Below are 16,900 nucleotides of genomic sequence, written 5' to 3' on the forward strand. Positions count from 1 at the left end.
TATCTCATTGCATCAATTAATATTTCTAACATATCATGAAACTGTCTAGTGGCTTATAACCTTTATACATTTTCTAGCTTAATATGATGAAATAGGTATGCATTTTTTGTATTTCTTCATTTTGGGGACAGTATGTTCATGAATATACAGGCAAATTTTAGACATTTTTCATTATATATTATAAATTATATATTTATATATATTATAATTTATTATGTATAATATATTATATATATATATATATATATATTTACTATGTTTCATTCAGCTTAAGAAAATCATAGAATTTCATATAGGAAAAGTCAATTATTGAAGTTTCCTGGTAATTTCTTTCAGAGAAAAAAAAAGTTCATTTTCTGTGTTTGTGGATTTATACTTTTGTATTCCATAGCTTTATGTAAATGTCTAACAGTACCATTAGCATCCCTTGAAATTCTTGTCCCTGACTTCTAAGTTATAGTGTGCACTATAAATCTAAATATATCTTTAGTTTATACCGTTTCTCTGTCAATCTACTTGACTTGTAGCAACACTTTATTAGACTAAATTTTATAAAACTAACATCTTTTTCAGTGTCTAATCAGAAAACTACATTGTAGGGACAATATGTACATTGTATGGCAATATGTATGTACATGTTTCTATGAAATTATATTTATAAATCAATTGCGAACAAATTTGATCTCATTATATTATATAAATAGAATTTATGCATAAAATATATAAATAAAATATATAGTAGCTTACAGGTTTCAACAGAATAATATATAATATTAATACCTGTGGTTACTAGTATAATAAATGATATTACTAATTTCCTTAGCAAACAAAATTTTCTTTCACGGAATTAATTAAACTGATCTAAAAATGCAGCATTTATATTACTGTCAAACACTGTTTATTTCTTATAATACATTCTTCACATAACGCAAGCTTTTCTTGTGTTTTTGATGAACATGTAGTAATGTATCTGAATTCTTAGTCTGTTTAACTTCATCATTATTGTGATAACAGGCATGTTTCAAATATAGTAACGTACAAGTTTTGAGGGATGATTAACATGATCAAAGTGTATATGAAAATTTCAATGAACTAATTAAATATTTTAATCAGTTTAAAAGAAATATACAAATTGTGGTGTAGGAAACAAATATATACTAGAAATTGAATACCTTATTTCTTTGAGATCATTTTTAAAATTCACCCAAATATTTAATTAGCATCATCCTGTTAATTCTTAATTAAGGATATTTTCCAGGTGTGTTTTTAATTAAATAAGTTAATAAATAGTCCTTGTTTTTAAGAAATGAAAAGTAGTAAAATATTTTGCATATTTATCAGTTCTCACTTTTTCTATCTATTTTCATTAAGATAAAAACAAATCAAATAGCTGGTTACTCATTGTTGGTGATAATCATGTGCTCTTCTATGAGGGGCATAAAGTAGACGGGGTTCAACAGGAAGCAGGAAATGAGTGATGAAGTCCAAAGACTTTCATCTGATAAAGAAGGTAGCTTGTATTTTTCAGTGTGGGTATCACTTTACTACAAAGTAAATAAATAAGATAAAACCCACTGCTTAAAGTAGGCTATATGTTAATTCAGTAGTACTTGTTTAGAAAAAGATGTAAATGTATAGCCAACTGAAAATTTGAAATCATGTTTTTTATTGAGCAACCAAAGATTGTTTCTTCAATAAAAATAAACTGGAAACACTTTAATAGAAGCTAAGTCAGAGTCAGTAAATTTTTTAAAAAGATATTTGATAAGAAGTGATTGAACTAACATCATTTGCATTTGACGGAGAGACTCAAGCAGAGACAGGAGGATAGTGGAGTAGCTTTATACATGAAAAAGGGGGCTCGGAAATTCTTCATGTATGTCCAAAGTAGGAATTGATGGCATAGGAATGGTTAAGTGGGATAATTGAAACAGGGCTTTCTAGGTGATTTAGCTGCCTCTAGTCATCTACAAGTCCAAAGTGAGTGAAGGCAAAACTAAAGAAAACAGCAGTTATTAGTAGAAACTTTGACTATTTGGTGTGATGATTATGGAAGTCTCAATTGTTTTCCCGTGGTTTGGCTTCTCTTCAGAAATGGCTAGTATCGGGCTGGAGAGATGGCTCAGAGGTTAAGAGCACTGCCTGCTCTTCCAGAGGTCCTGAGTTCAATTCCCAGCAACCACATGGTGGCTCACAACCATCTGTAATGGGGTCTGGTGCCCTCTTCTGGCCTGAAGGCACACACACAGACAGAATATTGTATACATAATAAATAAATAAATAAATATTTAAAAAAAATATTTAAAAAAAAAAAAAAAGAAATGGCTAGTATCATCTTCCACTATTCCTTCTTCACAAATTGTATTTTTTCTCATATACAAACACATTTTAAAACATAAAGGAGTTAATTCTCACATCTACATATGCAAATACTTCTGAACTATTACATTTTAGAGGTGATACAATAAGACAGATTATGTTTCATTGTGATGCCAAACAAGCATACTGCTTCCATGGTATATATTATCTTTCTGTTTTATTCAATTTGTAATATCTGAAAATTTATCTACAGTATCTGTCTTTCCTTTAAAATTTAAATAAGTATACAAAAACCAAAGGGAAAAAACAATAACAGATAGAAAGATAGATTGATAGCTAGATAGAATGCATGGATAGATGGATGTATGGATGGACCGACAGAGGTAGATAACAAAGCATCATCAAATCCAGCGTTGAAATCTTGTCAAGAGAGCTGCCCGGAGTTCCCAATAGAGAGATCCCGAGACAGAACAGAGTATATTCGTAATAACGCTTCTAAGTAGTAGAACAAACAACAGCAACAGGTAGACATATGGCAATCAAGCTGGCCACTCATATCATTAAGGAGAACTCAAGTGGGGAAGCTGAAGGTTCTGACTTGATGGTTAAACATTCAGCTTCTTTTTCCCATTGTAAGTACTTTTATTTGTTTATACACAAGATAAACGATAATATCTTCAACTGGAACTGATATGCCTTTCAACTCAATGATTCTCAAACAGTGGGTCATGACTCCTTGGACTACATATCAGATATTTACATAAGATTCATAACAGCAGAAAATTATACTTATGAAATAGCAACAAAATAATTTTATGATTGAGGTCACCACAGCATGAGAAACTGTGTTAAAAGGTCAAAGTATTAGGAAGGTTCAGAACCACTTTCAGTGTGTGTTTTCTTGGGCTGTTCCATTGTTCTCTTCCTTCCCAATCACAATGTTAGGGAAGTAGTCCAACACCAGACCACAGAAATGCGTTGAGACTAATACCCTTAGGTCTGAAAAGGTGGTAAGGTAGCAACCCTGTTTCAAAAGCTAACTTCTTGGTGAGTTCGAACAACATGGGATAATTTACCAATATAATATGCATGGCATTTGTTATGCATAAATATTAAATATTTAAAAATTTAAAGTACATAATAAGAATGTTCATTTTGTTTTCTCATGTGTCTCTTTTTATTTTAAAGCAAACATTGAGAAAACGACATTCAATTGTGCATTCAATTGTGCATGTCAATGATATAGAAAAAAAGGAAGCATGGGAATGTCATATTCTGATCAATTGACTGTGTATGATTATAACTGGGCATTCCAAACTAAAGTACACATTCTACAATGAGACAATGAAATCCACATTTTCAAACTTCAGAACAAGATTGCCTATAGTCAGGAATTTGTGTGTTGTGTTTATTTATCTCTATTACTTCTGTCTAAGATAAAAGTAGTAAGACTTTTAATAAATTTTCTCTTCAGGATTTTATTGTTCTATTAGCATTGGCATTGGTGAAAAGGGTAGAGGTGGTGATGTTTTCCATTTCTGTGAGCATTTTTATAAGTTTCCCTCCTATGTTTGAATACATACTGATATCCTATCCAGGCCTTCTATAAGGCCTGGATATATATTTCTGAAAATGGTCATGCAAAGAAGAAAGTTCATCTAATTTAATTAACTTATAGAATTATACATATACATATGTATGTGTGTGTTTTATATGTATGAATTAAATGTGTTCTGTTATATTCTGACTCTGAAGCAAGTTACAAAAAAACAACCTTCTTGTGAAAATATCTGACATTTTTTGCAGACTAACTCTTAGAAGACACGTAAAGGAAACTGAAATTTGTTTTCAGGTAACTTTAAGTTTGTGGTCCAGCAACTAAGAAGGATAAGTAAATATAATTCTATAATTATATATTTTTGTGAAATATTCAAGTAACTGGCATTGAAAATATAAAAGCACAAAGGAAACTTCAATAACACTAATCTTACAATTAACTAATATGCACATTAGACAATATCTTGTTTGAAGGTATAATAGCATTTGTAGTTATATAGAAATGTCCCACTTCATTTGTGGATAATGTAAATTAATATTTTAAACAAATTGCAAGAGATTATTTGAAGTACTTACAAGGAAACAAATTGCTCATAAGCACATCCATGTACTTTAGAAGATTTTATTAACAAGCAGATAATTAATATGCTAATTATACATAATCCCTTTCATCCATTAAATAAATTCTTCCAAGACCATTGTAAGACAAGCACATAATTCAATACAAAGTATTTATTGACTAAGTATTGCATCAAAACCTTTTAACCTGTATAGAATCTGGAAACTCTTAATTGTGGTAAAAACAATACTGATATTTTTGTTTTTGAATCAGGTTCCTCATTTGTTGTGGTAAGATAAGATTTGGTCTTTGGGTTTTGTTGTTTAATTTTTTTGTGTTTCCTTTACTAAAATAATTTCTCCTGTTTATAATTTTTGTATTGTAAAAGTGAACAAAAGATTTCAATGCATGTTTGCATGAAATGATAATGCCTGCTTTACCACTATGGCAAAAGTTTACAAGATATTGTATAACATTTATTGCAGTTCTAATATATTCTTAAATAAAAATTATATGCAGCATTTTTAGTAAAATTTTTTCAGTAAAAGTTTTATTGTTGGCCTTCCTTCATAGAATGGAGGAAATCATCCTATCTTAATTTTTTCTGGATTATTAGAAAGATTAAATAAAATAACTGGAGACTCAGCATGTTTGTATAGCTATCAAGAGTAGAAATAAAGAGATCAAAGTTTAGTGTAAAGTCCTCTCTCACCAAATACTGTTTTCTTATATGTAGAATACCTTGTCATTCCTTGATTCAAATAACGATTTTCACCTTCCTGGACTTAGGGGGAGCTGGGAGGACCTTGGACTTAACATAGTGAAGGGAACCCTGATGGCTCTTTGGCTTGGAGAGGGGCAGAGTGGGTGTATGGGTGGAAGGGAGGGGAGGGAAGGGGGAGGAGGAGGGGAGGAGATGGAAATTTTTAATAAAAAAAATAAAAAAATAACGATTTTCAATGTAATAAATTCAGTGCTTTTTGATTCCCCATTTTAAATTGCTTAATTTTTATTTGTATTTGCAAATTTGTCTTAAAGGTAGACTCACAACTTCACAATTATGAAATTGTATATAATTCATTTTAATTCAGTTTTCACAATATAATCTCTATCATATACACATCCATAATATAATGGAGCATAGATTTCTGAGTGTGCTTAAAGAATTCTTCTATGCTGTTTAGTTGTTGCCAACTTTATACAACCTGGAAGGAGGGAACATAGATTGAGGTATTGCATTTATCAGGATGAGTGTGGGATTTAATGCAGCACATTCTTGATTGATGATTGATGTGAAATGATCCAGCCCCTCAAGGTGGTACCATGATACTAAGTTCTTCCAAAAATCCAACCTAATAAACCATGAGGTGAAAGCCAACCAACAGTGTTCCTCCATGGTCTCTGTTTAAGTTCCTACCTCCAAGTTCCAAATTCCTCCTGTTTTTAGTCCCTACAATGACTTCCATTAATGGTAGACTGTAAACTATGATGACAAACCCTTTCCTCACTAAATTTGTTTTGATATTTGTTTCATCACAGCAACAGAAACAAACTAGGGCATGTTCTTTCTTTCTTTTTTTTTTTTTTTCCTTGAAGGGCAACATCTGATCCCTCATTTATTCTCCAAACAGTTTATATATCATCACAACAATTGAGTGGGAAAACACATTAGGCTGTATCCTAGGTAACCAGGTGAATGGCATTTTGTCACGTCCTCATCCACCTGTATGCTAGCTAGTCTGCTGGCTGTCACATAGGCCATGAATTAGCATCTCTATAAGACATCCTCCAAATTACATCCTCCAAATTACCAAAGGAAGGAGCACCAAACATCCTGATCAGCTTCAACCAACACCTCTCCTCAGGCGATCTACATTAATAACAAAAGAAAATAGGAGCAGCACATCCAGGCTGTTGTTAGGCTGAGACAGCTTGTCTGCAAAGCTACCTGACCACCTCAGACCGGGCCTATGGCTCTTGTGCCATACTGAAATTTGGACCTACAATCCACTCTCTCTTATTAAGTTTTAACAACCCCTGTGCTTCTGCAACAGGACAGATGGGTCGCGCCTGGCTTGGGCATAGGGCATGTTCTTTTAACGTTTTACAACAAAACAAAATTTGTTTAATTACAGTACAAGCCACACTATGTAAGTTTGTTTTGGTGTTCTGTATCATTTCTTTTTAAACAGTCCTGAAAAGGAAGAGAGCTCTGTAACAAAAGTTTTCGTGAAACTTCTTAAATTGTCAGAGTAGGTCAAGGAAATCAGAATGTTTGAAATAATGTGGTACAAAGAATTAAACAACAAAGTGGGGTGTGAGGGGAGGACACTTCCATCCAGTACAGTGGTAATCAAAGAGGTGCATAGTGTTGAACTCTTAATGTCATAACATTAAGTCCTAAAGCCAATCTTAGAAAAGGATTCTCAGATACATACTATATATTGCAATAGTGGTGCAGACATTCTGAATGCAAAGAACTGTTTTTTTTTTTTTTTTTTTTTTCCAATATTTAGGATACTAGTACCACGGCTGCCAGATACTGCTGGTCATCAAAGTGACCTGGGGTAGTGTCTTCCTAGTTTATTATCTCATCTCAACAAAAAATTGAAGATGTGAACCCCACTGAAAGTAAGCAGGGTGCCATCTATCCGACAATTGCACTAGATTCTCTCTGTGTGCTCCAGGACAGAGCACTGCTGCTCACTGTGGAGTCATTCTTTATTATTATTATTATTATTATTATTATTATTATTATTATTATTATTATTAAAAATTTCCGCCTCCTCCCCACCTCCCATTTCCCTCCTCCTCCCTTCACTCCCCCCCCTCCCTTTCCAGTTCAAGGAGCAGTCAGAGTTCCTTGCCCTGCGGGAAGTCCAAGGTCCTCCCCCACTTTATCCAGGTCCTGGAAGGTGCACATCTAAACAGACTAGGCTCCCCCACAGCCAGTTCATGCTGCAAAATCAAAACCCAGTGCCATTGTTCTTGGCTTCTCAGTCAGCCCTCATTGTCTGCCACGTTCAGAGAGTCCGGTTTGATCCCATGCTTTTTCAGTCCCAGTCTAGCTGGCCTTGGTGAGCTCCCATTAGACCAGCCCCACCATCTCAGTGGGTGGGCACACTCCTCGCGGTCCTGACTTCCTTGTGGAGTCATTCTTAAAGAGCAAATGATTCAACTTTTTTTTTTTTTTTTTTTTTTGTTGCTACTAAGCTGAAAACAGTTGCTGTCCAACACTTGTTTTGTGAACTTGGCTCTCTTGCTGTCTGTTTTTCTTATGATCTCTTATTTGAGAATTTACGTGTTTAGGCATTCATAGTCTCTAGTCTTGTTTTTCTGATCTAGGATCTTGAGGATCTCTTCCCTTGAGGATATATAATCACCTGCTTCTATGGCAGCAAGATTATTTTGCTCACACAGGCACAGGTGTGCATGAAATCTCCCCCCCCCACCCGACACACACACCATGTATATATGTATGGGAAATTCATCATCTTGCTATAGCTGCCAGTAGTTAGTTGTGGAGTTCCAGGTGCTAAGAGCTGCCAGAAATGCTGATGTCCCTATGCTCAGGCATTGCTCTCAAAAATTTTATTGGCTGCTATTTCCAGCACATTTGACTTTCAATTTCTAAACCATCTTAAAGACTTGAATTCCAACCTGCCTTTTCTGGGATATTTATTGACTAAGAAAGCATATGTTTTTCTACCACCTGGTGGTAGTGTCCTTGCGACAAACTTCTATGAACTTATTGTAAGAGACTAGTTTATGGAGTTACGTTAGTTATTTATCTGCTTCAAATATGCATAGAAACAAAACCTCACCTCTTTTAATAATCTGAATACAAAAAAGCTTTCATTTCTAAATCCTTACAAAATGTATTTTGTAGAAATTAAAAAAAAAATTACACTGACCATTCTCTGTATCTGTCTGCACGTAGTTAAAAAGTATTCAATTGTATTATAATGGAACTATTAAGGTGAAAATAGTATATGAATCATGAAAATAATGAATTACTATTTTATAAAAGATTCTTTTTAAGTTAATTATGATATTGCTAAAATTAATTATATTTACTTTGTCCCAATGAAGTCCAAGTGTATCAAAGTCCTATTTACATATCCTCTCACTCACTCTATTTTGGAAGAAACCTGTGAACTAGGACATATTATTATCACTGTTCCATAGCTGTTGCCTAGACACAGAGAGTGAATCTCAGTTACCCATCAATCTATCCTGCCATCTTAAAACAAGTCAAATATTTGAAGCAATGATTCCAGGAAACCTGTGTACATGTATTCTGTATCTTTCATTATTTTATTAGATGTATCTAAAACAAAGTAAAATTATACTGATGATGGAAGGGAATTGTGATTTTCAGGAATACAATTTATAGATTATGTTTTAGTTATAGTGAACTGCATGGGGGTAGAAAAGAAAGAGGAGAAAGGAGAGGCATTTCTTCTAATTCATAAGATACTTATAGTTTTATACCTAAGAGCACTGAATAAAATATTTCTGCTATTGCTAGAATCATGACATAATTGTTGTTGATGTTATTGTTGTTAGAACTCTGATTATTGATGATGTCCAATCACATTTGGCTGTTGAAGCATTTTTAAGCACAATTTTAAGTATGTTTATTAACCTTTTTCATTGAGATAGTTGCAGATTAGGGAGAAATTACATCGTCATTTGTCTACTAAAATTAACTGGATATCTTTGCTTCAGTTAATTGCTATTAAGTTTTATTTGCTGAGTTGTACTGTATATGTACAATTAATGCATATAAACAATCCGTTATTAGCAGATATATGTAAATATTGTAATTGTATTGTTAACAGCAATTATATGAAAATATTACTGGATTTAAATTTTCAATGTAAAAGCAAGAAAATGTAAAAATTGTCATCATCTTCAGAAACCAACATTCTAAAAATTTACAAAGTCAGGATGATATTGTTCCACTTTGTAGTAATTAAATCTGTAAGTGTGAAGCACTTTGAGTAAAACCTCAGAGACAGAAATTAGGGTTCAACCTGAAGACCAGAAAAGCAAAATAATCAGTCACTGGTTTTTATCTCGACCTCAGTCCAAAATGATGATCCTGCCTCCAGGAAACATCAGAATGAGACTACGAGCTGTTTCCTCCTGCTTTATAATCCTCTCTAGTTCTGAGATTAAGGGCGTGTACCACTACTGCCTGGTTTCTGTGGCAAGCTAGTGTGGCTACTGAGATTAAAGGAGTGTGTCATTGCTGCCTGGTCTATAAGGCTTCCTAGTGTGGCTATTTTTCTTTTCTGATCTTCAGGCAAGCCTTATTTATTAAAATAGGAAAGAAATGTCACTACATAAGTCTCGATAACACTCTATTTTGCACTAGCAAAATAAAATAGAATGAGAGCCACATACAGGGAAGGTGACATATTTCAGAAAAACAGTAGTTGACTTGGGCTGATAGACTGATAGACCAGGCCTGGGCCCTGAAGCAGTGTTCTTCTACCTGTAATCTGAGTACTGACACAAGGCATAAAGGAGGAAAGTTACTTGCATGAGATTTCTCATCACTGCACTGGAAGACTGTGTGGCATTCTAGGCAGGAATGGGAGGAGTGGATCCACCAACATGATCTGAATTATGGGTATTTCATAAGTTCATGCTTTGGAATAACTTCGACAACCAGCACCTTAATTTCCTTATCACTGAGATGGGATGAAGCTATTTCGAAACATTGCTGTAAATACAAAGACATTAAAATCTGCCCAAAGAAGGAAGTACTTTAATTTTTTGTATAACAGTGATTTTACGTAAATATAATTTGAGCTCATTCTGAAAATATATGGATATTTACATTTAAAAGAATTGTTATAGTATCAGTTTTCTTATCAAGTGATAACCAAATACTGAGACATTTATCAATACTTGCTATTAATGTATCATGATGCTTTGAGAGAGAAAAGAAGGGAGAGGCAAGAGAAAATAAAACATATGGACCTGAATATTCTTGTGGGGAAAATCCATTGGGGTTGTTTCCAGACATGCTTATCTATATTCATAGGCATTTGGAAATGTATAGGAGATTGTCTTTATTTTCCTTTCTAAATTTCATATAAAACACAATAGATATATTTCAAGTAAGACTCAGAAAGATTTTAATCATAAGCTTGGACTGGCAGGGTTATGATACCATTACTGAGTTCCATTACAGGTCTCGAGAAGTTACTAAAATGTGCTGTTCATACAAATAAATGAAAGTGAGTGCATCGAAGTACTAAATCACTTCTTTGCTGCATTCTGCCGTACATTTACATGGTTTCTACCCATAAAATGCATCTTATTAAATAATTTACTTCATATTTTGGACATTTTCTATCATTATTTGGAAAATTAAAAGAAATTTTGAGAGTTGCAATATCCCCAGAAATGCATGCACTAATCTATCATTTATTTTGATATTGCTATCATCTGACATTATACAGTTAGGATTGAATTTTCAACATCCAAAAATGGAAATTAAAATTGATGGTCTTCCAAAAGTTATTTTAGAGTTGCCTAGCATGACATTTTCAATAGTCTTTGATAAGCAATTGCAATGGCAAAAGTATTAGTGGATTGAAAGGGTAAGACCTTGTTCTCAGTCGAAACTTCCTTGAGGCTACCTACAAAACCTGTCAATAAATAGCTACTCATGTCTTCAAAATATAACTTTGAGGGAATTCATAAAAAACATTTAATTTTGCATATCCTTATTTGCATGTTATAGTAACGGAATACAATCAATTCAAACATATTGGCTCATTATGTTTCCTACTGAATACAGTGTTAAGTAAAGTACAAGTAGCCGCTTGGAACAGCTCTGTACTCTTCTTCTGAGAGATAGATGTCTTAAGTCAAATGGCACCTTGAAAAAAATTGATTGTATATGTGTAGGAATTTATGTCTTGGAAACGTAAAGCAGACAACTGAGGGAAACCCACAATGTCTTTATGCTGCTCTGAGGGAGTGGGATCGCTTCTTTATCTTGGGCTCTCTTGTTTGCTTTTCAGTTGCTGCGAGTGTGGCTGTGGACGGGCTTCTTCCCTGTGCGCTGTTGCCCATCCAAGCCTAATATGGTTAGTGTGCCCTCCCGCTCCACTCCTGGGTGATGTCCACCTCTATGTACTACCTCCAACATCCCTTACTTTCTCCATCTGTGTATATCTTACCAGTTAGTAAACCAGTTACACTTTAAAGTTGACAAGAGTAGATGGACCTCATTCCCAAATAGAACCTCCTAAGTAATTATTGGATAATGGGTCATTTTTAAATCAAATACTGCGAGCAGAGTAGAGGTATCTGTCAAGATATGTGCTTCTTTGACAATGCTTTCCAGTGGTTCTGATTTGAAGTAGGAATTCCAAGGAGTACAGCATCTGTCATATTTAACATGTCACTGTTTTTGTTGTTCCATTCAACAAAATCCATATCATGCGTGGAAGTACAATGCTACTTCTGTCCAAGTAAAATCACCTATTCCGTCTCCCAGAACCATGGAATGTCCATAATGTGACCACAGTCTTCTATCATCATAAATATCATGGATACATGTGGCATTGATGAGAAAATACAATGTAATTAAAATGGAATAGAATTATTTCTTATATTTGAAGTGATATTCCTATTTTGATACCACCGAATAAATATATATTCACGATTCAATGTCCAAGTGGGATAACCTTAATTATTTGTAAACAAAACAAAATTTAAATATATAGTCAGCTTATAAGTTTAATATTTTTAGTTGGGATGGATAGCAGAATTCTATTCTTTCATTTAGAGGGACTCCTACATCGTAGTGAGCTAGATTATGAAGTAATCTAGACATTTCTTTTGCAGATTACAGTCATATTTGTGTATTATTTTCATTTGTAGTCAAAATAAATTTTCAAGAAAAGTCAGTTTAAATGCTTTATAGAGGATTACATAGCAGCTTTTTTAAAAAAGTATATTTATCTAATTTTTATTTCATCTGTAATGTGTGTTTCTGAATGTGGCTTTGTGAATGTGTGTGCAGGTGGCCATGGAGGCCAGAGGAGGGCACTGGATGCTCCAGAGCTGGAGTTATGGTGGTTGTGTATAATCCAATGAGTTCTGGAAAATGAGCAGTTTGACAGGAGGAGCAACAAGAGCATTAGGCACTGAGTCAGGGGTGGCATGTTAAATTACTACATTGCTAATAAATTTATTATCAATGTATTAATTTAACATTATTAAGAATAACTGATTTTTGTTCATTAGTGAAATTCGTATGTGTGGAAATGGGGATCACACATTTAAATCTGAAAAGATCATGAATTCTTTGATAAATACTCATCTTAACTTTTCAACATAACTACCTTCTTTCTTGTGTATTAACTACAAGTTTCATGGAGAGGTGTATAAACCTTGTATAAATGTGAAAACAATCCTCCTATATCAGACATTGTGAATGCATTTTTATATTAAAATTCTAAGTAAATTAAATTTTAATTAAACAGTGAGACTATAAGTAATCTTTAGATTAACTACGAGTGTCTTCAGTTTTCTATTATTAGTGATCATTAAAAAATATTTCGGCTAAGTGAACAAAACATAAATTCTCAGATACAATGTTTGCAAAGGCCCTTTTGATAAAATATTCATTGTGCCAACCCATAGTTATGAAGACTAATTTTTCATATAAAAACATTTCCCTGAGAAGTAAAAATGAGAAGTTTCAATGAGTTGTCTTTGTAGTTTACATGTCCCTGTCTACAGAGATCTTGGCATCACAGCTTCCTTGTATTTATGTGAAAAAATATGGATGGAATTCAAAATGTTCTGATACTAAGACAACCTAAATGTCCAATAAACCATTTACATGCACTCTTTCCTACCCTTACAATACACTTTTGAAAAATATTGTCGCATAAAACAAAATTTACCCATCCAGTGTTTAGTAGATATACTGAATTTATAAGTAAAACATCTGTGTTTAAGTGGATAGAACTTTTCATCATGTGTTCCCAACTCTACCCACTGGAATGGTCTTACTCTGCAGAGCAGACTGACCTGGAATGAGTTATGTACCCAGGACGACTGTGACTGATTGAGTTCCTCCTGCTTCATAATCCCATTGCTGAGACTAAATGCATGCACGCAAATGCCTGACTTAATTGGATAGACTCCTGAAGTACAAAATCCAAAAATTTACTCAAATGATGTGCCTTAACCTTTTTATGATTGCAGCCATATTTTTTTCTAAAATGAACATTATAAAAATAATTTTTAATAAAATTATTAAAGGCGTGGTGGCACACGCCTTTAATCCCAGCACTCTGGAGGCAGAGGCAGAGGGATCTCTGTGAGTTCGAGGCCAGCCTGGTCTACAAGAGATAGTTCCAGGACAGGCTCCAAAGCCACAGAGAAACTCTGTCTTGAAAAACAAAACAAAACAAAACAAAACAAAACAAAACAAAACAAAAAAACCCCAAAGAACGTTAGGGTCATTATTATGTCAGGAAAAACGTGAGTGTGTTGGTACACAGTGTTATGGTTTAAGAAAAATTATTTTAAATCTGTGTGGTGGGCGGACTTTAATTTCAGCACCCTGGAGGAAGAGGTCAGTGGATCTTTGTGAGTTTGGGGCCATTTGGTTATCCTAGCAAATTTCAGGCCAGTATGGGGTTGCATAGTGACACCTGGCTTTAGAGGACTATGTTCTGCAGTTTCTCTGAGGAAGACATAAATGCTAAGGCTTGGGTAAATTGTTGAGTTTTTAAAAGTTTTCACATAAAGTTCAACAAAAACACATTATAGTTAACTTTCAAAACAAAAAAATGATAAAGAAATATACACACCCTCAATCATTTAAAGAAATCAGAATCCAAAACTATCTCTCCTTACACTACTGTATTCCATAAAATGTTAGTCAATTTGAAAAAATGTTCATAATATATCACTGTAGATTAAGATAATAGAATACCCTGATTGTATGAAAGCTGTTGTTGGAGCCAGAATTTGTATTTTTTCTTCGCTATTCCGTTCACCAAACATTTCCTCATTAGCCACAGGAAAGCCATTAATAATTCTTTGATTCAGTGTATTGCTTGGAGTGCCTTATAATTATATCCCAAATTTATTAATGTATAAACAGAAAAATTACTCCTTAACACCTTCATCCTTACATAGATGGGTGTATAGTCTATTCATGGGTTATGGGTTTTCTAAAGTCCAACTAGAAATCTAATGGCTAGAATCAAATTTTCAAAATCACTCTAACTATCACCAAGGGTATATAATCTTGATTCTTAGGATGGGTAAAGAAAACAATGATTTGTTTTCTAAATCCATATAGAGTCATGGCTATATTTATATGTCAAGCACCTCTTTGGGAGTTTTAATGAACACTAATTAATGCATGTGACTACTTAATAGCTCGTTTTGGTTACAGAAATAGGATAAATTTTTTCTTAAAAGCAAGAGAATCATAATCAGCTAGTTCCTGAAAAACAAGCACTTCATATACTACTAAGGAAATCATTTCAAGGCTTAACAAAATAGTAATATGAAGGAAAATAAAGAGCGTCTTCTCTATTCAAGAAAAAATAACATTTTTGAAACATAGGAAGAACAGTTTTTGTGTGGAGTAACATCTTCATTGACTATTTGACTAGTGAACATTATGCACTTGGAACACGTAGACAAGATGATATTGACTGAACATGCTTCTATGCAAAGTTTTGCTAATGAGGCTGAACCACTACGGAGTGCCAGCTTCTGCCTGCTGCACTTCGCTGGCTCTGTCTTGTTGAAGCTCATTTTAATGATGCTTTAGGGGTTCCAGAACTTAATTTTATGTGTTAATGTGACATGCAGTGTATATGTTACAGAGCTCTAGAGATACCCATAGCCTAGATTTAACCCTGTTTGTGTCATCCCCCTGACTTTCACTTCCAGGTAAGAAAATGTTAACTGTTCCTCACCAATGTGTTCCCAAAATTTTTTTCAGATGAGATCTAAAGTTTTATTTCCATTTTAAAAATCTGTTAGGATTATTTAATGGTAAAAGTTATTGAAAATGTAGTTTTGGCAAGTTGTCATTTATGTATATACTTTTCAAGTGGGAGGTTCAAGAGTGGAAATGGATGATTGTTTGCCAAGGTAAAGTATAAGGATTCATAAGCCTTTTAGGTTTCCTTAGAATTCTTGCAACAACTTTGACAGGATCACTTAGATAAAACCTCAGGATAAATTGATGTGATTGTGTTTAGAGCACTGTTGAGGACACATAGCAGTAACTGCTTTCCTGAGTCACTTACACTAGACATAAAAAGAAATACGCCATACCTAGAAAACTAGGAACAATGAAGTGAAATAGCACATATTATCTGGAATAGACAAAATTCTATTTCAGTACAATTTTGTGTGTTTGTGTCTACACTTTTCTATTTATTGTGATGTGGCGAGGTGAAACATGTCTTAAGAGCTCTTGAATTAGAAATATATCAAGTGTTAGTAATAGTATTTAAAATACACCAATTCTCTCAGGTGTATTCTCTTTTTCTAAAAACAATATATTTTAATCACTACTTTCAGTTCTCCAAAATTATGTTAGGTGTATTATACTATTTAATTTCCAGTTATATAACACAACAATGTTGTACTTTTTTAAAAGGTGGTATTAAGATGTATTGTGTTTAGCATTTTGTTATATCTGTTAGAATAGCCACTAGGAAACCACAAAACAGATTCTGTATTGTTTTTATATAAAAATATATAAATTATTTTAAATATTCCCATTACAAAGTCAAAGTGTAATCCTGGTAAAGCTTTATTTGACATTGTACCTATGCATACAATAATCATCAACTAAATTTGTGATGAAATACTTAGTCATTCTGGTTGCATTTTCTTAATGCTGTAATGAATGAAACTTTTGTATTTAATGAATTCAATTTTCTTGTGGGATCTTATGAATAGTAAAATCACTTCCTTTGAGTTTCATGAAAAATATGTTAAATATTTTCATTTTTTCTGACTGTTTAATGTTATATGGTAAATCATGTATCACATCAACTCAGTATTCATCAACATAGTCATCTTCCAAATGCCTGTCATCTTGTAGGCACAATCAAACCATCATCCAGTCGTTCATTTATTCATTCATCTATGTAAATTATGTTGAATGCCAACTCCGAATCAGACACTAGGCCACTGATGAAATTTGTAAATCAATACTAGTTCCTGTCACTTAAGTAGCTTACAAATGCCAAAGGAAAATCAAACTAAAATGAGTGTATAGCACTATAGTGCAAGATTCACATCGTGAGAAGTAGAGCTTCCTGGAGTTTAAGTTTGGGGGGAAAATCAAAATTTTAAAATTACAATATTTGGACATTGCTAGAGAGAAAATACTTTTAAAAAGACAAGTAAGTTCAAATGTACGAAAGCATGCAGAGCTTTCAG

At 33.4% G+C, this 16,900-nt stretch overlaps 1 protein-coding gene across 5 annotated transcripts in view; it reads left to right on the forward strand.

The window, feature by feature from the left end:
• The window catches only part of Epha5 (EPH receptor A5), a 314,453-nt gene that overhangs the window by 249,387 nt on the left and 48,166 nt on the right, over positions 1-16,900 (forward strand). For 3 of the 5 annotated variants that reach the window (XM_038327546.1, XM_038327554.1, XM_038327578.1), the window contains one exon: positions 11,482-11,547. The exons of the other annotated variants lie outside the window; for them this stretch is intronic. In XM_038327546.1, the coding sequence (XP_038183474.1) occupies positions 11,482-11,547 (66 nt within the window). The remainder of the gene's footprint in view (positions 1-11,481; positions 11,548-16,900) is intronic. 5 annotated transcript variants of the gene reach the window in all.

The sequence above is a fragment of the Arvicola amphibius genome, chromosome 1 (assembly GCF_903992535.2).
Source record: "Arvicola amphibius chromosome 1, mArvAmp1.2, whole genome shotgun sequence".
In the NCBI taxonomy this organism is placed as follows: domain Eukaryota; kingdom Metazoa; phylum Chordata; class Mammalia; order Rodentia; family Cricetidae; genus Arvicola; species Arvicola amphibius.